Below are 27,776 nucleotides of genomic sequence, written 5' to 3'. Positions count from 1 at the left end.
TAATAAAGGAATGGTTTTAGACATATAAGGTTTCCACCCAACGGCAAATTTCTGATCTAAGGATTATGTATTACACACAGATAAAGTGGTAACAGTGGAATCAATGTTCATTACTCCAAAAAAGCCAAAAAACAAAAACATTCTACTTCAGCAATTGTGGCTTTATTTCTCAGAATTAAAGTACAATGAACATACACATGCCCCAAAAAAATGAGGATAGATGTAAATATGCTAGGATAGATGGTGCGCTGTTTTATTTGGACCACCAGAGGTCCGTTTCACGTAGCAGGTTTAGTGAAAACTCTGAGTAGGTTAACCCTGAAATGAGGGAAACCCTGAGTTTTCCGTTTCACAAAGGGAGGTAACTCAACCCCGAGAAAGAGGGGTAACTCTAGCCTGTTTCACAAAGAGAGGTAACTTAACCTCTCGGTCAGTTACCATAGTAACAGACTCTCTGAACCTAACCTGGTCGGGACCAGGTTTTATTCAAGAAACCTTGAGTTTCTTTCTGTCTCCGCCCTCTTTCAGCCACACACGCCATTTGATTTCCTCATTCATTCAGTCAGCAGAGCGAGTTCTTCTACTTCTAGAAGTCCATTAGGCACAGTAGGAGGCAACTTTTTTCACGAACATGTCCTTTTGACAATGATCCCGTGGATGAAGGTGCAGCATTATCGCGCAGAGAAATAAATATTCGTCGGAGATGGTTATCAGACCGCGCATAGATTTTTGCATTTACAGACAATTATCTTTTTGAGCGGCACCATCAGAATGTGTTGGGACAAAAGAAAAAAAAGACATAAAAGACAAATAAATATTTGTATGAATAGGCTTAAAAAAGACATATATAGGCCTATTATATTTTATAAAGGCACTCGTGTCTTGGGGGTGGATTCCCTCCGGGGATTCTCTCAGCCACTGCCCTCCCGTTAGGTGGTGGCCACCACCCGTTTTACGGGCATCTGCCTTATTTCTGTTGGCTCAGTAGAAGTCTGTGTTAGTTTAAATAGGCTTAATTATTTAACAGAACATGATATAGATGATGACTCTAAATTGTCCTTCGGAGTGACTGTGAGTGTGTATGGTTGTTTGTCTCGTTTGTCTCTATGTGGCCCTGTGATGGACTGGCGGCCTGTCCAGAGTGTACCCCGCCTCTTGCCCATTGACCGCTGGGATAGGCTCCTGCCCCCCCGCGACCCGACCGACGGATTCAGCGGTGTATAGATAATGGATGGATGGATGATATAGATGAGAAGACATAGTTTATGTGTGTGAAAACAGCATTATGTTGGGAATAAAATAACTGCACAGTCAAATAGCCACTTAATATTTATTTTACAGTGTAAAACATGATCAGAATGAGGTACCTCCATGCCGAGGTCTCACCTGTTTGAACAATGTTTTTATATTTCATCTTAAACTGCTGACGCCAAGAGCGCTTCTCCCCTGCGGGATTGCACCTAAATGAAATAAATGAATGGGCTACCATTCAAGCAGTTTCCCTGTAATATTATTGGGATTGCAAAGGACTACATTTAAACTTACACTTTTGCTGCTGCAACGGTGTTGCACTTATTTCTAAAAACGTATTGAAACTCGCCGCATGAGCGCATTAAGATTTCTAATTCGAGGTTGGTGAAAAACGTAGCCCCTCCTCTTCCCCGTTGCCAAGGTGACTCGTCGAATCGGGGCTCCATTGATGCTGGCTTTTTAAAGTTGTGGTGCACGCACTAAACTCTGAACTTACTCAGAGTTGATTAACCTCACTCAAATCAGCGTTTGTGGAACCGAAAACTCAGGGTTTTCTATCTCAGAGTAGATCAACTCAGAGATCAGGAATAGACTCAGAGTTGGTTGAACCTGCTACGTGAAACGGACCCCAGGTTTCTCTTTAGTAGTTTTGGTCTCTGGGATCTGGTTGAGGAAAAAACAAAGAAGGGATACAATTACTCTTTCTCTGTATACAACGTACACCTCCTGTAAAGATTTACAGGTGAATACAAAACAATCAAATGTATACCATAAAAATACTACACCATAAAATAGTATGGTCTTAACTATCAAACAAGCAGAACAAAAATACATAGCTTATTAACTGACCCTGTACTAAAGCTTTCTGATTTTTCATTCTGTACTGTGCTTGTGTCCCAACTTTACTGTAAGCGCACTAAACGCACAGGTCCTGGCTGCACAACGTCACTTGTGCCTTTTAGGCAAAAGCTAGCAGACTCTACGTATAACAGTAACTCGACCTGTTTAACATATCAAGTTACGTGCTGACAGAACGTACACACAAAGAGATAGCCACACCTCACTGAATGTAAACATGGCTAAACATGCTGCTAAAGTAACACACACATAATGAATTGACGTTAGCGTAACAAAAGCTAACTTTAGCCTGAAGTTAGCAGCCCATTTGCGCCAGGTGTATGTGGAAAACGTACTAATGTATTAGCCTACTATGAAGTTGATCGATTATCCTTGTGGCAAGCCTTAAAGTGCCGCTTAAGATTGGTCGTATTTTTTCCGCCTACTTTTTGGCAACATTTGTCACCGTCTTCCTTCACAATACACTCTGTTTTATTATCTGCTGGGTTATATCACAGCCCCTTTACAGACAGCCGTTCCACTTCCTATTCGCCCCATTATAAAAAATTTGGCCGCAGTTCAATTGATTTTCTCTGGGGGCGCTGGCGAGCGAGTGCAGAATGACCATTTTCCATAGGGCTGGCGCTAATAACTCAAAAAATGTCCCCGCTAGCGGCTGAAACCTGAAAATAATACTGTGATTTCTGACAGAGTGATGTGGATTTATATCGAAAGTACAATAACCTGGGAGTTATAGCTTTCTGTTTTCTTACAGGTCTGGCATTTGCGAGTCAGTATCCGCTAGCATCTAGCTAACGGAATCTGAAGAACGCACGGCAGGTTACGACCGGCTGCTTTACGGCACTCGTCCACTGTGCCAGAGTGCTAACCTGGTGCTGCTAACAACAACCAAAGCTAATCCAGAGGCTAGTCAGAGAGTATGTAAAAGGGCTGTGCTGAAATCTGTAACTATTTGAGCTAACCCCTCTCTGCTAGCTCAGCGCTAGGACTGACCATGCCGTAAAGTGATGCCACATGCGTGACGTCACTCGGAATGCAATACTGACAATAAATGTGTATTTTAAACAAATCTAGTGAGTCTAAAAAAATCAAACCAAGTGCCGTTTGAAAGGATAATTTATCCTGCCTTTAGGAAAAATAAAATGAAAAAATACAAAAAAATTATATCCAAAGCAATGGCTGGATTTAAGGTGGATTTCATAGTACCACCATAGAGTTCGGCGTGCATTGCACTGCTTCGTTGGCGCCCCTAGAGTGCAGTACCACCCGGAAATAGCCGCCAGTTTTCCCTCTCCTCATAATAGAGACTCTCTGGTTATATTTAAAATATACCCATATGTCGTCTCTGTGTTTGTGACCTCCGAGCCCTTGAGTTGAAACTGCCGCCGCCATCATGGTCCATTGTCTGATGAGTAAAAACAGTGTGACGTCTTGAGCACGTTGAGCGCTGTACGCCAGGTGGTGGGCGTGACCAAACAAGGACAGAATGCAGCAGCCTTACTGTAGGCAGCAGCAGATACTTTTTAGGTTTTAATTGACACACACAATAAGCAGAAATGTCATGCCTTTTAAACGTCTGACAGATCACCCACTAACATTTTCGTCCATTTGCGTCTCGTCAACGAAAACTCAATCACGTCTCGTCATGTTTTCGTCATCAGAGAGATATGTTTATCTCGTCACCGTCTCGTTATCGTCATGAAAAAAAGTGGCGTCAACGAAATGATTTCGTCATCGTCATCGTTGACGAAAACAACACTGGTCCCGCGCAGGCTAAAGTTGAAGCTTAGCTTGGCTGCATCTCAAAAAATGTCCGACCGGCTGAAACGGACTCCGGAAAGAAATGTTCACCTAGAATTCTGCGCTCCCGCAACTCATGTCTTGTCTAAAAAACGAAGCAAAAACTGTGGTTATCATATCACCACTTTCACTGTCTCAAAAAATCAATCAGTCCGTGCCAGTGCAACTAAAGAAACGCAACTATACACACGTGAGCATGAAATTAAATGAGAAAGAACATGGTATTCATTAAAACTAATCAACACCTAACAAACATCCGATCTACACCCACATAGGACCAGACTCAGAAAAATGGAGGATAGGTAATAATGTTAATGATACAAATTATTGACAGCTCCTTTCAAAACAGTCAAGGACACTGTACAAACAAGATATTAGATAAAAATACAGGAATTAAAAAATGGGGGGGGCAAGATTGTGGATGGCATGTGTACAGAAGAATTTTGACCTCTGTCCTTTCAGGCTGCTGCTCCACAGTTACACAGTTACGTAGCTGATAATGTAAAACAACCTACTGGCTGAAGTATTTGTATTGAGTTCATCATCTACCTCAGCCTGGGAATTCCCATGCTGCTTTGCGCTCGATTTCATTCTCACTGCAAAGTCAGCCTGGAAACCACCGCCCTTATTTTTGCCAGAGTTTGGGAACCAATCACAGAACGGGGGGGGGGGGGGGGGGGGGGGGGGGGGCAGCAAGACGATGACGACGTCTATGCGCTACACCGAAGCTTGTAGAGTGTTAATTCAACATGACAGCGGACACAACGTTACCGTTCAATGCAGCCTTAGAAAGTGTTTCGGGGTAGATTCACCCTAGGGTCATTTGAACCGTGACATCCAGCCAAGTAGCCCACCCGAAGTTTTTACGATATTGGCTGAACATCAGCTGAGTTACCGAGTTATCCCGAATAGCTTAGTACAAGCGCTAACGGACCCTGGCAGTATCTCCAAAATGACCACACTAAAATCACATGTCATGAAACCAAACTTCTACAGTAGTACAAATATGGTCTGTACTCACAAAACGATGCATTTGGAAGTTTGTACATAGTCCAGGAGTTTATTATTATCAATACAAGCCTGATAGCTTTTCTGCTGCTAAAGCTACGTCGACGTCACTTCTGGGAGCTTCAAAGTAAGATGAGGGTTGATCTACTACTGTAGACAACAAAGCAAGGCTGTGTGGAAGTTGTCTTTAGGCGAAAAGATGAGCCAAAAACTTCTCACATTAAGACTCTGTGAGTCGCGTTTATTAACTGACCAAAAACTCACAGTTCCAACTGACAAAAACTGACAGTTCCAACTGACATCTCGCGCATCAACAGAACAGCTGTTATCATGAAACGTCACCGGATCTCTTAAAGAGATCGCAACTATTAAATGCATCATAACATTAAAGACGATGGACCAACAACATAACAGATAACAGAACACATATAAGAAAGTGAATTATGCCGTCAGTGTTGAGAGCACTACAGCTGCTCAATTTCTCCATTATTAAAATAAATTCACAACTCTACAACATAAAAATTCATGTAGAATATAGCATATAGGCCTACTTTGTTGTCAATTTAAGTAGCTTAGAGCGCAAGTTTACTTTTATTTTCCATTTTTTTCTTCTTCCTCGTCGAATTTCTGTCGTCATCTGGTATAAGTGATACAATTGGCTATGAATCGCGCGCAAAGCAGCATGGGAAATACCTGACGTCATTTGATAGACATTCGTAGGGCCCAATAAATGGCTCTAGGCGTTCGTAAACCACGCCTCAAATACGAGAAAATGCACACCTAGTTCCCAGACCACCATCTCATCGAGATTGTGGACGCGTCAGCCAGGCTACATCTACCTCAGGCTACATCTACCTCAGGCTTCCCTAATATTATCGGTGCACCACACTGTACCCATGTACACATCCAGGCCCCTGCTGGACCCGTGGAGGCTGACTATGTAAACCGAACATTTTTCCATATCCTAAATGTACAGGTACACTTGGGGATAATTGTCCATAAACTCTGAACTGGATTTCTCATTTTGAAAAACACCACATCAACCCCTTTGAGTAATGCTGAGGCTACGTGCCCACGACAACGCTCTGAAGCATAAACGCAGATGTCCGTTTTTTTCCTCCACAATTTATCTGCGTTCTCACGAGCGTCTTGGGGTGGATATCTGTCTACCCATGGGAACAGGGAAAACGTATAAAACTCGCAGTGTGCCGATGTAGTATGCACGCCCCGGACGTAGGTGGCAGTAGCAACAATACCTTTGGTATTGTTATATGAGTTATATTGTTATATTAATAAATATGAGAAATGCCTGTTTTGTGGCTACTTCCTCCGCGTCAGGTGGAAGAAAATGGCGAAGCGCGGCGGCAACAACAGTACGCCTTCAAACTTTGTTTGGACAGATGATGAGGTCCAGTTGCTCCTGAACACGACACTGAACTACAAAGCCAGGAAGGCAGTGGATAATGTGGATTGGGAGCAGTGTTGGGTAAGTTACTTTAAAAATGTAATCCGTTACAGTTACAAGTTACCTTGTTTAAAATGTAATTGTAGTGTAACTTTTTGGATTACTTTTAAAAAGTAATGTAACTAATTACTTTTGGATTACTTTTACCTATTTATGGTATAGGATAATCTGTATATTATCTGTATGATTCCATCTGTATTTATCACATTTATTTATACCATGATATTTTTCTTTTCATTGTACTGCCATAACTACATTATACATTCTCTGCACATACATGCATTTCCCTAGGTAATTGATCTATTCTGCACATATCTATTAACCATCTTTCCTTACACTAGCTGTAAATAACTGCATTTTATCTCTAAATACTGCATGCTATACAATCTGCACGCGTTACACTTGATAAGATGCCAAACTGCATTTCATTAATACATGTGCAATGACAATGAAGTGCTCTACTTTAGTAATAAATCAGCAAAGTAAGACTTTTACATCACATTTTATTTTTCTTTGCACACCCTTGCTTGTGTGTGTGCGCCTGTACTTCCGGTGAAAACTTCCAGGTGATTTGACAGCTAGCGCGTCAGGTTAGGGCCAGTGGCCGTAAAGAAAGGTTAACTTATAGCCGAGAAGAAAGATGATAATATAACGTAGCTAAAAAGACTAGCTTTCTTCAGTAGCCTAATGCTTACCGATTTAGCAAGCCTAGCAGCCTCGTTGCTAATGCTAGCCGCCGTAACGTTACCAACCATACCCGACGTCAAGGAGTTGGCTGAGCAGGGGCAAGAGTATGGGGCTGGCAGAGTTAACTTCATAATGGGTGAGTGCAGGTTTCATTCACTTGTTTTCATTCTTTCACAGGATTGATTCACTTCATTGGTTTATCCGATTGCTGGCCGCCGAGCCATTATGTGTCTGGGTTTGTGTAGGTTACTGATCATGGTTGTTAGCAGTCGATAGTCAGGTTGTGTGATGTGTGTGTGTGTATTTTTTCTATGGGTACATGCCATTGACTGTATGAGCGGTCTGTGCTCGTTTTTTTATTTTTATTTAATTAGATTGGCGATATTAATTTATACTGAGGGGGGGCTGGTCCCGGGGAAAATTGCCAGGGCCGATTTTTTTCCCCAGTCCGACCTGCCGCTCTGTACTTCTGTCACTGCAACCTCGCACAAATTGTAATCCTGTTAAGTAACCCCCATTCTCACTGAATGTAAATGTAATCTGAGTACATCGTTTTTGCTTGTACTGTAACGGATTACAGTTACTTTTATTTTGTATCCTTTTACCGTAACGCCGTTACATGTAATCCGTTACTCCCCAACCCTGATTGGGAGAGTGTCCAAAATAAATATAGTGAGATATGGGAGTCGTTCATGGAGAACTACCCACTTAAAGTGTGCAAAAAACGCACTTCTGCGTTTTGAACTGTTCCTACGGCGACGAGAGGATGGATCGTTTTCAAGATCTCCACTCTGGAGGGCGTTTGCGTTTTCTCCGTTTTGAACTCCTAAAAACGCCTAGGCACATCTGTCGAAAATTTCTGCGTTTATCTGTCGTTACCGTTGTCGTGGGCACGTAGCCTAAGTCATGTTACATTTATGCCCTGTGAAACCTTATCATTGACTCCTATCCTCCGTGCATACAGATGATCTGTGATGGAGGTCATTTCATTTCCAACATTGAGGCTAAATGGCCGGGATCAGTTCATGATTCTAGGATCTTCCGAGCATCCTCACTGGCACAGAGGTTTGCACAAGGCGTGAGAATTTTACTTCCCCGAAGTAGTGTACTTTTGAAGTAAGGTGTAGCATAGGCATAATTTTGATCATCTAATGAGAGGTCAGGTGTAGAGGTCATCTTAAGGAATTTAAAGTGCTCGTCATACTTTATTATAGATAGCCATATAAGGCACATATTGCATCAAATTGCCTAAAGTCTTAACACATGTATATCCATTCAACATTTCTCTTATTCTGCAGGAGAGTTCAATGGTGTCCTGCTTGGGGACAGAGAATATGCATGCTGGCCGTACCTTCTCACGCCATATCCTGATCCAGGAACAAGTGCAGAGAGGAAATTCCACCATGCACATGCTAAAACAAGAGCACGGATAGAAATGACCTTTGGCCAAATTAAATACAGGTTCATTACTTAAAGTTCTCAGGCAACATGGCTGACTTCTGACAGAGCCATCTCATATTTGATAGTATACTTCATATTTGATACATTTTGTCTTGTGAACAACTTTTCAGGCTCAAGTCTTTTCTTCCTTGAGTCCCTGGAGGTTCCAATGCCTGAAAGGACTCAGTTTCTCCTGAAACAGTGAGGGACCTATACAGGGACACATATTTCCATTGATCCTTAGGCCTAAAAAAAAAATTTTTTTGGTTCCGGTTTCCGACCGACCCTGTCAATTTACGTGCGACCCAAATTATTTTATGAGCTTAGGGAAGAAAAAAGAAAAAGAACACAAATACATTTTTTTTAATGCAAACTATAATTACATTTTTGTACAGCACCTGTTCATCCTGTACAAGGATGAGCGCCAGAGCATGTGAACGGAGCGGAGCGTGGAGCGGACGGTGGAGCGGAGCGGTGAAATATGGTGAGAGCGCAGAGCGGTGGTCAGTTCAAAAGCCGGAGCGAGGATTTCGCTCCGCTCCAGTTCGCTCCGATGCGCTCACAACGTCAATTAAACATGTCGGATTATAAAATTTGTAAAATGACATTTTTGATTTAATGTAGTCTAGTGTACACGCGGGGCAACATGAATGGAGCGAGATGTTACGTTCACAGCTGGGGACAAGCAGCCACGCGGGCCTTGTCACCCGTAGTAAATGAGGAAGTGAGCAATTCAAGTCGAGGGCGCAATGGTGTGTTCAATGTGTGGCGGAGCTAGCATTAGTTGCAGAGAGAGTGCGGATAATAAAAAGGGAAACGCCCGAACTGTAGGGCCTACAAACGCTATCGAGCGTGGATTTCATCTGGAGTTTTGGGACACGGGAACGCTCGGAACAGGTCAGGTACCGTGAAGACATATTCCCCTTTCTGATTGTCTGAATTAAGCTGACTGCTCAGGTGCTAGTTCTAACCGTGACCCTCGTTTCCTCTGCACACACACACACACACACACACACGCCTGTCCCTCCTCCTGCCTAGCCCAGCCTGGGCTCTCTCTTTGCTGTGTCGTGTGATGCATATTTAAGCTGAGTAATCTGGTGGGCTTCCTTCCACGTCCTGACGTGGTAGTTTTCTACCTGGCGCCCAACATTTTCTAAACATTATATTTTGTACGTCAGAGTGGCGATAATTTAACAGCCAGTTAAATAAGACTATACACCGGTCACATCATTAAATCAAACGCCGTGTGTCCCAGGGCCCTGTCATAATTACATGAAGTAAAAATGTCAGAAAATTCCTTCTCCTGCAAATTTGAGCGAGCGTGGAGCGATTTCGCCCGAGCAGCAGGAAAATTAAGGTGAGCGCGGAGCGAGTTTTGAGCGTAGCGTCCTGGCGCAACTTTGAGCGGGGGAGCGAATGAGCGAACATCCTCCTGAGCGGGGAGCGGGAATTGCGCTGCGCTCCGCTCCGTTCACATGCTCTGATGAGCGCATGCTCTCGTGAAAACAACGACTTCACGTGAGATCTGCATGCAGACTGGATAGGTAGCGCGTGTTATATGGTTGCGGGAGAAAGATTGATATATGCGTGGTCGCCATTGTTTGTCCATGCAATAGCGTGACAAACAAAATTGTAAGATTGGGTAGGAAATCTTTCGAAAATGTCCTTGAAGAAGTCAAGCAGTGCACTTGTTCATTTGCGTCAGCAGCTGGTGTTTCTCCTACTTGTCGAGAATTGCTACTTTGTGGTTTTGCGCATGCGGCGAGACGATTTTCTAAGTTTCGTTTTCACGCCCATAATGTTTTGCTACCCTGCGTCTGATTATTTTCTCTTTTGGAAGACATGCAAAGTAATAAAACACTCATCGTATTAACAAGCAGTTAGCTTAACATGCACAAATGGGGTGTCATTCACCATTTGAGTTTTGTATTTGGAACACTTCTGTCTGTTTAGGTGACTCTGCTCCATCATTGTCATGAATTTATTGAGAAGGGGGAGCATTATTTGACAGCGTGTTATTGGATTATCAAAATGTGCTACCCTCTTAAATATTGATTAGAAAATGTTATGAACATGCCACCATTCATCCTACAGTAGCAGTGAGGTGATAAGTCATCTTACAAGAATGCATTGAGAAGGGGGAGCATTATTTGACAGGGTGTTATTGGACTATCAAAATGTGCTACCCTCTTAAATAAATCAATTTCATTACACTTTTTATAATTACACACATGAGAGACAAAAACACTAGGCTACTTCTGACGTTCTGTGGAGATCTAGACCGCAGTTTGGTCAGATAGATTTTAATCAGATTAAAGGGTCACCCCAACACTGGGAGACCCTCAGGAAAATGATATGGGTTAAACATGGCAGGAATTATCCTATTATAGATAGATCTATGATAATGATCTAAAAATAACAATGATTATATGTTTCCTACTAATAGGAGGCAGTAATGTTGGACAACAGGGCTATGAGTCGCAGAACACCAGAGTGACACTTTAACTAAACTATTACATTTATTTATGAAATAAATATTGCTTGAGATGTCTTCAATGCCAATGGTCCAGGTTGTATTGACTGCATATTTTCTTCATATAAAATGTGTGTGTGTGTAACATGCTGGGAGTATCCATTGCTGCTGTAATAATAAAAAAAAAATCTACCTATCACTCGCTGCCACTGGAAAAAAAAAAAAAAAATAAATAAATAAAATAAATTCTCAACCTACCCATGACATCAACTGACAACCAACAGGAACCAAACTTTTTTTTTTTTTTAGGCCTTATTGTTGTGACCTTTGAGTTAGAACTTCTTTTCACTAGTCCATGCATTCATCTTTAGTAGGCTTGATTACTGTAACAGCATCTTTACAGGTCTACCTAAAAAGTCAGTTAGACAACTGCAGTTTATTCAGAACTCTGCTGCGCGAGTCCTCACTGAGACCAAAAAAGTGGACTACATCAGTCCAGCGCTGAGGTCTTTACACTGGCTGCTTGTCCATCAGAGGATATACTTTAAAGTTCTGATGCTGGTCTATAAAGCTCTGAATGGTCCAGGACCAAAATACATCAGTGACCTCCTGACCCAGTATGAACCTTCCAGACCCCTCAGGTCATCTGGATCCGGTCTTCTATCAGTTCCCAGAGTCAGAACCAGACATGGAGAAGCTGCGTTCAGCTTCTATGCTCCACATGTCTGGAACAAACTCCCAGAAAGCCTCAGACCAGCTGAAACACTCAGTGTATTTAAGTCCAGGTTGAAAACACACCTATTTTCAGCTGCATTTGAATAAAGCTCCAAATCTGAAGCTTGAGTTTCAAAACTTAATCATATTTTAACTACTGATTCTATCTGATTCTATCTATTGTTCTTATTTCTTTTAATTTCATTTTAAACTTAAATGAATCATTTTTAGTAAACGTAAGTAATGAATTTTACACGAAATTAACTCATGAGTTAATTCACTAATGAGTCACAGCTCTAACTGAAAATAATATAATAATGACAATTTCCCTTTGTATTAAATTAAATAAATCACTCATTTTGATAAATACACCATTTGTCTCCTCCTACCTCCTTCTGCCTCCAAGGGCGCTAAGTTTGAGCTCTGTCTGCTAGCAGCCTATCTTCCACATCTCTCAGTGACAGTCATGCATGTGACATACAAATTACACAAAACACGGAGCGAACCACAATAAAATACCTTTCATTACTTTCAACAGAATATGAAAAGTAATTATTTGTTCTTGTGTTTTTACCAAATCTGGAGCAACGTGTACATGTCGTTATGAGACGGGAGCAGAAAATCTAGCGTCAGACCAAAAGACGAAGTCATTTGGCTTTTAATATTGTTATAGCCAGCCTTTTAGCTTTCTGTTAATAAAAACACTTTACTAAATTCGTCTTGTTTAACCCTTTTCTCTTGTTTCTTCGCAGCAGCAGCTTTACTTAAGTTTTATTCATAAATATTATTTTCAATAAATATATTTTATTTACTTTACTGTCTCTGCCTCCTCAGAAGAGAGCTTCAGCAACGTCTGCTGGAGCTTCAGCGTCTGCTGGCTCTGGAAGAAGTGGGCTGCTGACAGTTAAGGAAGTGCAGACTTTTTTTGCTTCGGGCTCTGCTGCTAGTATGCAAGCCGAGTCCTCTGCATGTTCTTGTGTGAAGGTGTCAGTGGACTCAAAAGCGGGAACTTGAGAAGAGAGCTGACCATGGTACAGGTTCTTATGCAGGAACATCGGATGAGTGATGTGACTTGAGTTGCACGGACTGCAGAGACATCAGCTGCACAAGCAGTTTGTGCGACATCATGCCGGACTCACACAGAAGCCAACACAGGCCTTGGTGAGAAGAAAACAGAGACTCGAGTGCAAGTGCCAATATAGTGCTGAACTCCTCCTACACCTCAGCAAAAAGCTCAATCATCCCAGGAGACAGGGTTATTTATGGCCAAACGCCTTGCAAAGGTATTCACCGCTTTGACATTTTAACGACCTTGAATTAATGTCTTATCGCTTGATCATTAAAGGAGTGAATACATATGTATAAACTACTTTCTTTAAAAAAAAAAAAAAATCTATTTGCACCTTAATGAGAAAACTATGAATCATTGCCTCAGTGACTTTTCTAAAAAATGGCCTAATTTGAGGAAAAGATTCCTGACTAATTTGGACCAAGTTGTGTGAAACACAAAACTATAGAAGAACTTTATTGTTCAGCCAGGGCAGAAAATGTCTTTGGTCTCACCAGTCAAAGTACATACTTAAATATAAAGATAAATACAAAAAAATGACAAACATTTTGATCATGCTTTTGCAAAACACAGCATACATCCCATCCCATGCAACCCATCTGCACACAGCTGTGTTGCTTGTACGTTTTATACGGTCTCCCGCTGTATAAAATCTCAAACAAATCCATTTTAAATCCAGGTTGATGGGTATCAAAAGAGAGAGAAAAAAAAGCCAAGATGGGTTCTGTATCTGCGTCTCAGTAGATCACAATCTCAGTCAATATGTCAGGCTTTGAGTTTCACTGAGGTTAGGACCCAAACGCAGGTCTTTCAGAGGGAGGACGCGAAGAAAGGCAGAGATGGTCTAGGTGGCTTTATTGAAACGACTGAAGTTGCTGCTTAGGCAGGACAAGCAAAAACTAATAAAGGTAAGTAACTAAAACGAAAACAAAAGAGGAAACAACAGAAGACCTGACTGACTCAATATCAGACAACAAAGGAAAGATAGCACAAATTAACCAAAGGACAAAGTATCACCAAACTAATACAGAAAACATCAAGAATAAAAGGAAAACACATAAGAAACACAAAAACCTGTGGACCATGAGTCCAGAGACGGCTATCAGTCATTACCAGATGCTAAATGAGGCTTCATCTGTGAGGCAGGAATGATCACAATAAGGTTAGAATTTTGTTTGCGTTTCTGATGAAAAACAACTGGGATGAGCATTTCCTGATAGTCATGTTACAGAGCACTAAGGAAGATGTCTGGAGTATGTAAACATGTTTCAATAGTTTTCATTTTAGGGATCAACCACAGCTTCTGTCTCCTCGGATTCACAGCCTACACAGAGGGAGAAATGATCATGACTGCTTACTTATAAAGAAATGAAACCAGCATGTCAGCAACTTGACCAACAAAGCCAAGTGAAGCAAAAGCAGGGATCAGTTATTACTCACCGATAGCAACAATGAAGCTAACTCTGCACCAGTCTGCTGTCTTGTTTTTCTCTGTGTTCTCTTTCCAGCAGTAAAATCCAATGTGATGTTTATTTTTGTTCCACGTCTTGCCTGTATACTTTATTTCTTCTTCCTCAGAGCAATCGTGGTTCTCTCTGCCCAATTTTTTCTTTTTAAACTTTGTTTATTATGGATGAAGTGTGTTCTTATCTTGTTGCTGGTACATTACGTGGCACTGTAAAGTAAAAGAGCGGTGTTCTGGGCAGGAAACCAGAATTTTGAAGTGTGATATTTCAGACTTTAATAATAATAATAATAATATATAAGTTTTATATAGCGCTTTTCCAAATGCTCAAAGACGCTTTACATAAGGAACAAACAGAAAGCAGAGACAAAAACAAGACAATATAAACAAAAAGACGAGAGAAAAACACTGTTACAGACTTTAGGCACATGGGGGGGGGGTTGGAAGATGGCGGGGGAGAGGAACATTCTATCACGTGTTGTAGGTGATTTTGAACGAGGGGAGTGTATCGGAGTTCCGGATGGCGGGGGGCAGGGAGTTCCAAAGGGTAGGGGCAGCGATGGAGAACGCTCTGTCCCCAAGGGTGCGGTACTTGGTCTTGGTGATGGGAGTGAGGAGGTTTGCATCAGAGGAGCGGAGATGTCGAGTGGGGCAGTAAGGGTGGAGGAGGTTTGTAAGGTATGGAGGTGCAAGGTTATTGAGGGCTTTGTAGGTGATGAGAAGGATCTTGAAGTTGATTCGCTGTTTTATTGGAAGCCAGTGAAGTTGATGAAGGATGGGAGTGATGTGTTCTCTGGAGGGGGAGTGAGTGAGCAGTCGGGCGGCCGAGTTTTGAACATATTGCAGTTTTTGAAGAGCAGAGGAGGGGAGGCACTTCAGGGCAGTTTCAGGCCAGAGAATATAACAAAGGTCGATATAAAACGAGTCAGAAACAAGTTCACAACATATCCAGTCTTGCTTTAACTGTGTCAGGAATACATTGTTAAATTTTAAACAAAATTAAAAAAGAAAATGTTTGTTTTGTTGTAGTCACTTTAAAAAGGGGGTCATGTAGATTTGAACTTTGACAAAACTTCGAAACTAAACTAAATCCATAGTTTCTGACTATTGAACTGTCCAGCAACATTGGATTGAGGGTGACACCTTTGAAACAGACCAGTTCGACTTTTTTTGTAGAAAATCACGGTAATTGGAGGATCACTTAAAGTTACAATCATTTAAAGTCCTGCTTCAGCAGTTCCTAATCCTCTAACAACTCATATTTTCCTGAAAACTATTCAATTCTTACCATAGGGAAAAAAAAAATCTACCTAATCCTCTATGGGACCTTATTCACCAACTTCTTCCTGATTCTTCGTCAACAGTCTGCTCGAGACTCATCATTTGTGAAGCGCTCATGTAAGTAAACTAACCCGATGTTAAGCCATCTCCCCAGGGAAAGCCTGCTACCCTGTAGGTTTTTTAATCTTGTGCCACAAACAGTGTGTTTTCCTGAGAAAATGGCAGATACAGCCTGTAAATATACAGCCTGCTAGAGGAGTTGCTTGTGGCTTTTCCCCCGGCGGTATGAACTGCCCATTGAGAATGCGACAAAGAGAAAACATGTTTAAAAAAACAACTAAACTTGACCAACAAGCCCTGCCATAACTGTGGTGTCTCACAGATAAATGGTTACACTGGTGTTAGTCTTCAAATTTGTTTAGGGGCTATCCCTAAACCGATTTCCTGTTCTTTAAGTCAGATTTAAGAAGAATCACTGCCAGTGAGAGAGACGTCTCTCCCAGGAGAAGACACCAATCTGTGCCACTTTGCCCTGGTCAGCCAGAACAGCAAGCCTGGGAAACTCTGCTGCCAGAAGGCTATCTGCCCCTGTCTAATAATTCAAACGTGAATTATGTATGAATTCTCAGACATACCAGCTTGTAATCACCTCTCTCTGGTAAATGGCTTGAACAGTCAGTGGGGTTCAAGACATGGCACTGAAAGGATCGGATTATAGGCTAAAAAGACTGAGTTGCTCCTTATTTGAGCAAGGGTAATTATCCTTGGATATATGGCGGTGAATGAATCGAATCATAGTCACAAAGCATGTCATACTCCGATACGATAGGTGGCGCTGTACCCATTTCAACTATTGCTAATAGAGCCACTTCCGGTTGACCGCTTCACCACCACCAACAACAACAACAAACTCAGGCATTCGCAAAAATGGCGAACGAAGAGGAAAATGAAGCTACGTCCCTCTACATTTTGTTTGTGATGAGCATGCTTGTTGCACAAACGCGATGCACAACAACGCATTCTCCATCGCGGGGGGAAATTCACTGTCATTTACTTAAAAATGGGGTTAGATTAAAAAGCAGTTTTTACAGCTTGGCTGTTAACAGTTGAGCAGGGCTTGGATTATAGTGGCAGTGGCTAAATAGTTATCAGAAATGCACATTCACCGTCGGGTTCAATCTGTTCAGTTAGGGTAAGTACATTCATCAACTCTGCCACTCTTACGGAAGCAGCCCCACTTCTGTCAGCACCTTGTTCACATTGTGAATCAGTTTTTCCTGAAAGTCCCAGAGTCTTTTGTCAATCACAAGCTGCTCTATCGTTAACCCTCCACGCAGGGGGACACGAACATGAATCATCCGACACACTTCTGGTGGAACTTTGTACCGTTGTCCAAGAGTCTTGATAATTTCGTGCACTGAAGTCTGCTCCACCAACCTGTGATGCAGAGGTAAGTTTAGTGCAGTTTGTCTTTTTGAATTTTGTTCCTCATAGGGTTGAGCAAGTAAGTCAATAGCCAGATACTAATCGACACTAAAATTTAGTATCTACATAGAAATTAATTTGCAATTTCCAGTTTCGCCCTCTTTGCAGCCCACTCTGGTGACAACTTCATCCACAGCACCTGCAGGCAGGCACAGCCCCTCCCCAAACTAGCAGCTGAAATCCGCTGGATATTGTCATTTAACATAGTTTTAATTTATGTAAACATCGTTTTACTTTAATATGAATAGTATTTTTTATTAAAAACCTAAAGAAGTATTTAAAAAGAAAAAGTACAATGTATAATTGAGTCAAAAAAACCAGTGAATGTGTTCTAGGTGTGTAACTCTTCGGCCTACCTTGGCTGAATTATCATTTTATGTGGGTGGTATATCGTTCTGTCTGGGTCTTCTTTGTAGATGTGCTCCAGAATATTAACACCGGGCACCCTGCTCCACTGTCTCAGGTGAAACCTCCCACTTGGCTCAAAGTGAATTTTGGGAAAGATGTGGTTCTCGATGAGGAACTCTCCTACCTACAGAAGGAGAATACAGTTTGAAAGGTGGAAAGAGAATGCATACAGAATGTACACACACCGATCAGCTATAACAGATAAAAGAACACATCAAATAATCTGAGGTGTTCCCCTGGCCTCAAAACTCCCAAGATGCTTATATGATAGGGTTTTACAGCGATCATGGAAAGCAAGCAAAAATCACAAAGACCCCATAGAGTTCAAAGGATATATTGCTATCATCCCAGTACCAGAAGCTCCAGGACACCCTCAGGTGTTCTGTGTTTGGGCTCTGACTGATCATAGCAGTTGTGGCTACAGGAGGAGGCTAAGTCAGTATTAGACTGGTGATTGTGATATTATGGCTGATTGGTATAACCTCATCAATTATGAATAAAAAAATTTGGAAACTTGTCACATTTTTCTTTTACAAATGCATTCCAAGAATAACCTACGTTTGGATGCTGTTGTTGCAGCATGTTCATCAGAGACGTCAGGTTATCGTGTTGGTATGGCATTATGATCTCATCTATGTCATTCAACAGAACGTAGCGCGAACGCTGCATGGATCTGTAAATGCACTCGTTAAGTGTAGTGAGCTGGCCAAAGTAGTGCACATCCCCTCCATGTTCTGAGTGAAGCCAGCCATGAGATGGATTCAGATGCTCACTGATGGGCCATGGAACTATTTCCACAAAGCCCTCCTGGCTGTAACTCTCCAAAAGGTGGCTGAGCTCGGGGCCACAGCTGGTTTTATAGATCACCACTCTGTCCACTCCAAGCAACCTTGGACAAAAAGATTGATTAATACATTTATCCCAAAATAAGTTACAACATGTTTGACTAACTTAAGTTATCACTAGGTGGAAAATAGATACGTAGATGCTCTTGATTTTCTACAAAATTACATTTAGTCTTTTGGCAGATTTCTTTATGCAGAATGACCTTGTTAAATGACAAGAGTACAAGCAGAGCAGGTGCAGCTGTACAAAGCAAGTGATTATCAATGCATGTTACAGTCTAGAAAGAGATGAGTCAAGAGATTCTTGGTAGGTAGAGAGGGATGCTCCTTTTCTGGAAGCACTTCATAGCTCTTTCCAATATCATGGAAGCATAAATGAGAACAGTCTGGACTAAGACTGGCTTGTGGTTAGGGATAGCAGTGGTAAAAACTGTTCCTCAGAGGAATGCAATGGTCAAGAAGGAGCATAAAATAAATGGGCCCTCATACTCCTTTGATAGACATGTAATGTAACCTCTATATAAATATATTATTATGCTAATCTGCAGAATCTGTGACAAGGGAGAAGATTTTGTAAACTGGAAGCTTTTATTTTGTTTTGTATATAAACGTTTTGGTTCTCTTTCTTTTTGCAAGTAGTACTGAATGATCACATTAAAGTGCGCCTTGTTCCCTGCAGGTAAAAGTCGATGTGACAAGCAAAATAGGGGAATATGTGCCCAGAATGGAATGTATAGAGCCTTTGACTACCAGTCTAGACTAAAGTGGTCGACTTTAGTCTACCACTACGTTCACTTTGACAAGTGAACGTACTTAAAATGGATTAAAAGTGCTATCGAGAAAACAAGGGTGAGCACAGCCAAAAAACAACGTGCAAATAATTCCCCCCCCCTCCTATCCTAACCATATTGACTAAATTTCCTAAAATAAGCAATATATTCAATCTCTACGTTTTTTTTCCCACAAGCTCAACATTTTGATTTAAAGTGTTGCTTTGCTGACCTGTACATCTCCAGAGCCTGCGTATACTGAAGGACATTGTTGTAGTCCCCAAATAGGCTCGAGATGCAGACAGTGAAGTCAAAACGTCTCTCCTCTGATTCGCTGGTCTTTTTGTTCCTAATAGGAAGCCAGGTCTGGTTAAATGGCTTCACTGGGGTGGGCTGAGTCAGAAGAGTGACATGTGTTGCATTGCAGCTCTGAGGAATCTGACACAGGACGTCTGTGGTGCCGTAGGGGAATCCAAAGTGATCTGAATGTGGTAAGATCCTTGCAGGAGTTGATGTACTTAACTGGTATAAACAGCAAAAAAAGCAGTCAAGAGGTTGGATGGAGTCTCTCTTAAATATACCAATGATGCGTACATCAAAACCATCCACTCTCTGGTCCATGTAGGCCGACACCAGTAAGTGCGCTGTGTTTTGGAGTGGGGTGATGGACTCCTCAGAGACCAATGATGGGCAAGGAGCTGGAGCTCCTAAAGGCTTTGGGATGGGCCTGTTCATACTGGGTGTTCTCACAGCTAAGATGAGCATGAGGATGAGTGAAGTGGTGATGAGGAAGAAAAGCTTATTTTTGAAGTAACTGGTTCTTTCCATTTCAACCTGAAAAAGGGAGTGATTAAACATTAGATGGAACAAATGAATGACACTAAAGCAGAACTATAGGGTTCATGCAATATCCTTAAATGAAGATCAGTTCTAGCAAAAGTTTGTCTCAACTCAGCAGAGGGTTAGCAGCACAGCCATTGCAACCTCTCTTTATACATCATAGAATCATAGAACTGTGCACACCCCTGTGCAGTATTATTATAATATCGTAAGTAAATCATTTTTAAGTTCAGGGTACTTCTAACTGTAAGTACTTGAGTATGTACATTACAACAGTAAGCGGAGTAATCATTATTACATTTATAATTACAACTGTTCCCATTACACGGTCCAAGCAGCTTACTCGATACACAATCCTCTATGTCACTTAAAAAAACAAAAACATACATGCCCTTCACAATATTGCCCTCTCAGATAATTCATTTACAAAAAAATGGCAAAATCTTGCTCTGTAGCTGATGACGTCTTTTATGAGTTCATTAATCATCTTATGGACATGTAAAAGTCATATGTCTTGATGATTTATTTGACTACAGCAACTAAAGGTACTGCAATGTGCTGAATAGGCAACACACCAAATAGCTTCTTTTCGGGGGATTCCGTCAGACACAGGGGTTTGAAAGTCTTTTTTAAAATGATTTCTCGTTCCATAAAAATGTTGTCATCATCGCTCGGACACACTTGGATTGGTTGGACACACTATTTGCTTGGATTAACAAATGCCCACCAACCTTAATAAGCTGAAGCAAAGCTACAAAAAGGGAGTCAAAATTCCTCTACAGTGTGAGAAACTGATGATGTCTGACAAAACAGTTACTACTAAAGATGGTTCCAGCAGATATTAAACCACGGGCTGGATTTTTTCCACACTTCTACATTTTGGCTTAGTTTTTTGTTCATCTAATAATGACACGTTACGTCATAAATTGCTAAACTGAGGTTTGCCTGAAAATGAGGCCTGGTAAGTTATTAGTATTTCTTTTTTCTATGATGTTCCGATAAGTAAAACTTTAAAAGGAAAAGAGTCTTACTCACACGACTTGATCTGAAACTAGTTCTGCTTGTTTTAAAATATGTTTTATCTCCACCATCTTAGTGTAGGGTGTTAGCACTAAAGGTTTCTGTGGTAACAAAGACAAATTGCTGTTGGTAAATGAGTTCACATTTTTTTCTGATATTAATTAAATGGTTTGCTAGAAAGCCAAATTAACAGTGACCTTATCATTAATCCATATCGGCTGACATTTCTTACTCCCTATGTCAGTTTGGAAAATTCTATTGTTGCGCCAATAGAGGTATTGGTCATAACCAAGACCAGACCTGTGTGGGATTTTTAATAACACTGAAGTGCAGCATGTAACACTATGCAGGCTTAAACAAAAATGACAGATGTGACAAAAACTGTATAATTTGACTCAAATGTCTGCAAGCTCACTTTCCATCTCTGTGAAGATACTCTTTACCTGTGCTGACCCAATATACCCTACTGTTTTTTTTTTTTTACCTCCTTTCCTCCTTTGTCTATGAGTGTGTTCAGTGTCGTCCTGTCAGTCTTTCAGAAAAGAGGTGGCAAAATCCCTGTAGATTTTCCATATTTCCCTTGGTCTTTCCATCCCCTCAAGGGGTGCTGAGCCCCAGTCTGTCTTTCTGCTGCTATCTGGTTGGCATTACTTCATGGTAAGGAATATGAATAAAGAAAAAAAAAAATCAGTGTTGTGGCACTACTCTGCTAAATCAGCTGACTAAATCAGCTTATGCCTCATGGTGGGGGAAGCTGAACCTTTGGCTCGACCCCCCCCCCCCCAAAAAAAAGCCATATGGGTTGCTTTTCCCCATGGCCTTCATTTAAAATCTATTAACGCAATTCTTTAGCTGAAAGATCACCATTTTTTTAATTTTTTTTTAACCCGATCACCATTTTCTTTAACAGTAAACACAAAATTTGAGAGCCTTGCGGGTTTAAATTCAGGGAATGAACATGATCATTTCTCCCTCTGCTCTGTGTGTAGGCTTTAACTCCGAGGAGATAGGAGCTGTTATTGATTCCTTTTTATTTAGTGCCCTGTTTCATGACAAACAGACCATTATAGCTGACAGTGTAATATATATGTATAAATATATTTTTATAAAATATCTTTTTATATATCTCTATATATAAATAGTTTATGTTTAAATTACTTTAAAACTTTAAGTGAAGCCATTAACAACATTGCCATTACTTAGATATTGCTTGTCATAAATGGGGTAATGATAAAGAAAACTAGAAAGCTGCAAGCAGCCTTGAGCGGGACCGAGATGTGCGCACGTTGGGGCATGCGCTGGAAATCGTAGTCGCGCAGCTCTGCCCACACGCACGATACCCTCTGCGTACGTACGAGCACATAATAACCCCGATGCGGATGGGTTTTTGAACATTTCCAGGGGGCGCCACTGAGCCATTTTGCTCTGCCCACACATGATACCCTTTACATACGTACAAGGTTGTCAGGGTGGACATGTGTGCCAAGTTTCATGACCTTACGATGACGATAAGGCTTTCAAACCACAAACGCCATCACACGATTTTCACCGCCTGGCCACGGCCACACCCTTTGAGGTTTGAAAAGGTTTCTCCATGATTTTTGCCCCCAATGTCTTAAGAGTAACCTGGCCAAGTTTGAAGCTTTTTGCATTAAATATGTAGGAGTTCGATCGAATGCGAGGTGTGGAAAAAAAAAATGTTTCCAACCCCCAGCAGGTGGTGCTATAGGTGGATGTCACTATGATTATATGTGCGCGTTCAGACTGGGTCCAGCATTCACCGTGTGAAGTTTGGGACAGATCGGATAATGTATGTGGGAGTTATAAACGAGTTAATTTTTTGTGGCGAGTGATGGCGAGTCATCAAACTTTGAGGCATCGCCACACCCACGCCCTTTAAGTTTTGAAAAAGTTTCCCCCTATGTCTTAAGAGTAACCTTGCCAAGTTTGAAGTCTGTAGCATTAAATCATATGCAAGTCGTGGAATCGGTCAAAAATGGCACGAAAACGCACTTTCCATCCAAAATGGCCGCCTTCCTATGGATGTGGGACCATGGCGGCAGGAGACTTTTTTGTGCGTCTGGGCATGATGAATGAGTGTACTGAATGGTGCGTTCAGACCGGACGCGGTGCGAATTTTCGCATCGCGTTACTCGCGCGAGTTTTGCCGCGGGTGTAGTTGAATTTACTCGCGCGAGTAAACAACAAGCGAATTTTCGCTCAAGGGGCTATCCATTTCATTCTCTCATCAACCATGGCTGATATAAGTACCATCGCGTCCTTGTACCTGCTGTGGCAGTCCGAGATTCGTCGGAAACGCACACGCAATCGTGTCTGGGTCAGTGACATCATCTGGGGGTGCACTCAGCTCAGAGAATTTCACCGCCTTCTCCAGGAGTTGCATCTGGATGACGGCCGCTTCCAGCGGTATTTCAGGCTCAACAGGACCCAGTTTGATGACCTGCTTGGGAGGATCGGTGCCGTGATCTCTCGGCAGGACACCAACTGCAGGCGCTCCGCAGCTGAAATGGAGCGCCTGTAGGAACTGACACCAACTACAGGCGCTCCATTTCAGCTGCGGAGCCTGAAATACCGCTGGAAGCGGCCGTCATCCAGACGCAACTCCTGGAGAAGGCGGTGAAATTCTCCGAGCTGAGTGCACCTCCGGATGATGTCACTGACCCAGACACGACTCCATTTCAGCTGCGGAGAGCCTGTCCATCTGTCTCCGGTGAGTGGCAGATAAATCAATTAAAAAGATCCCGGGACGCATGACGTCACTGTCGTCCAGAATCTCAACGCTGATAGGCTATCGTGACGCGAATATTTCGCCAAAGTTGGATTTTCTGAACTCGTGCGAATTCACGTCTTGTTATTCGCGCGGCGGTATTCACTTCATTCGCGGCGCCTCAAAACCGTCATCCGCGCCACCGGGTCGAATTCGCGTCTTTGCATTGACTTTGTATGTATTGTATGTGTGCCAAGTTTCAACTGGTTTTACAGGTCAGTGCTGTATTCTTTGTTTTGTTTTAGTCACAGACAGTTAGGGCTTTAAAGTAACTTATCATATATATATATATATATATATATATATATATACACACTCCCGTTAGATCTATATTACACAAGTTTACTTATGTTGGGATAGCTAAGTACGAGAGGCAAACGTATGCCACCCTGTCTCTTTTTCAGATTTTGTTCTGTTCCATTAAAATCTCTCTGAAGAGTTCATGTTGATTTGCTCTTCATTTGAGGAATGTGGGAATGAGTTTTGCTGCAGGTTTTCCCCTCCCAGGCTTACTTCATGTTCAGAGTCCAGTCACAGTAAATTAGACTTAGAAAAAAAAAAATAAAAAAGACTGCAGTGCTTTTTGGTGTGTTAGAAAAGACGTAAATGCAACACAATTCATCATAATTAGAGTTTCATTGTTGGAAACTGTTACCACATTTCCCCCCAAAAATCATTTTCATACCACATTGGACATTATTTGTACCAAATAGCCAATGTCCAGATCTCTTCATTCCTTCCATTTACTTATTTGGTTATTTAAGAAAAAAAAAGAAAAGAAAAGATATTATCACAGAAATGTGTTTCAAGCCCTAAACTTAAAGAGAACTGACCATGGGGCATGATGCATGGAGAAGCCGGGGGACCCAAACGTAGGACTAAAAGGTGGAAGGTGGGCAGGTCAGAACTAAGACTTTATCTAAGTAAGACCAACAACACACTGCCATGGGCATGGAAGTCTAATGTGAGTCGGTGTGTAAACAAAGCACAGAGAACAAGTTGTGACATGGTGGAGAAAGAAATTAAAATTAGGAATATGCTATTACGGGCAATGAAGAAAATCTCACTTTGAATTTTTTTTAAAAAAAACCCAACCTAAAACAATAAGATCACTGCTAAAATGAAGGAACAAGAACTTAACAGAATGTTTTAAAATGAACCCCCCCCCCCCCCCCAAAAAAAAAGTGTGGATAGCAAAAAGAAGCAAACAGGTACTTACACCACGCTCAAGACAATCCAGACTCTATTCATGAGTCGCTTCAAGATGGTGGAATGAGCACTACCAGAACAGGTGTGTCCCTATCTATCTATCCCTATTGCACTATTTCCTTCAATCCCCCCCTCCCTTTTTTTTTGTACTTCCGTTTACACTTCTACACTGTCACCTGCCTAGTGCATTTTTACTTCTATGTAGCTTATTGTTAGCTTTGATGTTAGGTGCATTGTTACATTCTTATTTGTGAGTCGCTTTGGATAAATGCATCTGTCAAATGTATAAACAGAAAGATCTGTTTTTTTTAAATAGTCTCTCTGGTCATTTCAAACTATCAAATCAAATCAAATTTTTCTCCATAAGTTTAATGAGCATGACTTCATAGCCCATTGCAAAATTTGCTGGATGACTAACTTCTGGCCCTTCAGGGGAGAAAAGCTCAGGAACTTGTTGCTCGTAGGCAACTCCCAACAGGTGTATTATTATTCCGCATGGTGCAGTTCATGAATAAATGGATAAAAACCACAGCAATCTGCCCAATGTTGATGCAGATCATTGTACACTTTCACCGCACACCATCCCCAGCAAAGCATCTCAACAGACTAATCCTTCAACTAATTGTAAACCAGCTATAATCTCTGTTTGAATAGAAAACACACGAACCCCGACACCAGTACAAATAAGATACTAGAGCAAGTGCTCAACAGAGGAAGTAGCCTACAACAGGGACGTTTTGCAACAAAAACGGATTCACCGAGTCAAACTCCAAAGAGCGACAGTGTAACCAATATCACATTTCAGAGAGTGAATGGCAGCATATTCAAATCATCCCCTCAGCCTCGCTGGCGTGTTTTTCAGATGGACCGCATTTCAGCCAAGCACCTTGAGGGAAAAAGAAAAACTATATTTGGTCCCTATTAAAATATTCCTATTCCTATTGTTTCAGAGACACGAAACTACTGTCAGACTCCACGATCTTGACACATATCCCAGATATCTAACACCCCGAACTAACAATCCAATGTCTACTTTTAACAATTGCCTTGATACACAATATGACTGCTGTGTGACGTCTGCTACTTCACTCACTGGCTCCCTATTAACTACCACCTGCCCAGGCATTTCTATACGTCTGTCTGGCGGGGCAAATTTCACTTTTGTCATATCTGTGAAACATAATGGTCTCTCACTTACCACGCTTGATTCTTATTTCCTCCCCAATTCTTGCTTCCGGCTTTATATTTTCGGCATAACGAACAACAACCGAGAAGTGCATGCGCGCTCCAAGAGCGCACAGCTGTATAAACAGCCTATATGTCTCTCATAGCAACAATCCCAGAGACGTATTACGGGTTCAAATCGGTGCAGCATTCTTTGCAGGTTTCATGAATGGACATAGGTTATCTGGAGTTATTGTCGTTTACAAACATTTAGAGCTATTCCACTGCGAGAAACATTCTTTATACGCTTCGTCTGGACATTACAGTAAAAATGACCTTAGTTGTCATTATATACACAAGGCTATCTACAGCATTGGATTTGTTTGAGAACGCATCATCTGGCAGTGCACCCATCACGGATGAGGAAGGAAGTCAAAACAGCAAACTGATTGGAGGAAAAAAGTAGGCTACCTCAAAGCTTTTATCAGGTGAGATGATAGTTAATTCGGGTATCAAAATAATAGGACGTCTTTTATATGCAAAACATATATGATCACTATGTTTGTCCTATGTATTAGGGTGATTTATATTATAAATTGTTAGCAGATAAACACGGTGTCAAAGCCTGCACACCAAAAAGAAGTCATATTCTTTTGATACCCGAGCGTAATAAGCACATTCATCATTCCAGCAGGAAATGTCCAGATGAAGTTTATAAAGAAGGTTTCTCTCAGCGGAATAGCTAACCTATGTCTATTAGTGAAACCTGTGTAGTGGACCAATAGGTCTTAAACATAACTCAAGTCAACCTGTAAGCACCTCCTTTAGCTCCTCCCCATTCCTGTATATAAAGCCTCAAAATGGCTCCCTTCAGCCTCTTGCTGAGCTTGTGTTGTGACCTAATTCAGGTGGTGAGTAGGGTCCCTGTTTCATCATGTTGTTTGGTGCAATCCTTTGTCCTACTAATATGTGTTTTGTCTTTGTAGGTTCACTTGCTGCTGTGCTTGATTTTTATTAGTTTGTTTATACCTGTTGTTCTGTTCTGCTGTGCTGTTTTGATAGTTAGTGCTGTTTTATTGTGCTGTACTTGGTTGGTTTTACTTTTGTTTTACTTGTAGTTCTTTGTGTTTTAGGTTTATTGATTTGATATTGGGTTTGTTAACTTTTCCTTTTTTTTTGAGTTTCAGTGTGGTCTGGGTGTCATCAGGTGGGAGGCTAGGCACTGTGGTGAGGACCTCACTTCCGTTTTCGCATGCAAGTACACTGGGGCACTTTTAGCGTGTTTGTGGTGGCTTTCAATTGTAGTGTTGCACCCCAGGTAAGAGACACACATCCGGTAGCATTCCTTCCCTGAGACCTCAGCCCACTGATTTAATTTTGTTATTTGACTTTTAATGTTTATAGCCGGCCTTTTAGCTTTGTCATTAAAAACACTTTATTAAATTTGTCTTGTGTTTAAAGGGGAACTGCGGTATTTTCAACATTAAGCCTCTTTTCTGAGTCGTCTGCAATGTTTTAGAACCCCCCCCCCCCTCACCGCTTTTTTGATGTTTACTGCTGTCTCCGGTATTTGCCTAATTTTGATTCTTCTCAACCTGCTTCAGAACGGCAAGTCATGTCTAGAATGGTCCGTAAAAGCACAAACGTCTGTTTTCAAAATCAACTCACCGGAGTGGTTACTGGTGTGCACTGGTAATCCATATCAAATTTTGTGGCAAAGTTGCTTCTGTCGTGTT

The 27,776-nt window shown here is 41.5% G+C and overlaps 1 protein-coding gene across 6 annotated transcripts; it reads right to left on the bottom strand.

The window, feature by feature from the left end:
• Positions 1–209: 209 nt before the first annotated feature.
• LOC142366630 (beta-1,4-galactosyltransferase galt-1-like) lies at positions 210–26,792 on the bottom strand. Of its 6 annotated transcripts, none has more exons than XM_075448591.1 (6): positions 24,501–24,594; positions 21,364–21,529; positions 19,252–19,853; positions 17,963–18,293; positions 17,353–17,528; positions 210–1,914 (listed from the first exon to the last, which is right to left on the bottom strand). In XM_075448591.1, exons 3-6 carry the CDS (start codon positions 19,845–19,847, stop codon positions 1,845–1,847), a joined length of 1,173 nt encoding a protein of 390 aa, XP_075304706.1. In that variant the 5' UTR covers positions 19,848–19,853; positions 21,364–21,529; positions 24,501–24,594; the 3' UTR covers positions 210–1,844. The 6 variants fall into 6 exon arrangements, with proteins under 6 accessions (XP_075304706.1, XP_075304703.1, XP_075304704.1 ...); XM_075448588.1 differs by lacking the exons at positions 210–1,914; positions 24,501–24,594 and adding exons at positions 13,604–16,948; positions 26,075–26,792; XM_075448589.1 differs by lacking the exons at positions 210–1,914; positions 24,501–24,594 and adding exons at positions 13,604–16,948; positions 24,887–24,949.
• Between the last annotated feature and the right edge of the window lie 984 nt (positions 26,793–27,776).

Source organism: Odontesthes bonariensis, chromosome 17 (genome assembly GCF_027942865.1).
Source record: "Odontesthes bonariensis isolate fOdoBon6 chromosome 17, fOdoBon6.hap1, whole genome shotgun sequence".
NCBI classification, from domain to species: domain Eukaryota; kingdom Metazoa; phylum Chordata; class Actinopteri; order Atheriniformes; family Atherinopsidae; genus Odontesthes; species Odontesthes bonariensis.
The sequence above is the reverse complement of the archived record's forward strand: the minus strand, read 5'-3'. Positions and strand labels throughout refer to the sequence as shown.

Coding starts and splice junctions, on each gene's coding strand:
- LOC142366630 (XM_075448588.1), bottom strand. CDS start 19,847: ATGGAAAGAACCAGTTACTTCAAAAATAAGCTTTTCTTCCTCATCACC. Junction 18,294..19,251: donor CAGGCTCTGGAGATGTACAG/GTCAGCAAAGCA, acceptor TTTTTGTCCAAG/GTTGCTTGGAGTGGACAGAG. Junction 16,949..17,352: donor AAAATGATAATTCAGCCAAG/GTAGGCCGAAGA, acceptor TCTGCATCACAG/GTTGGTGGAGCAGACTTCAG.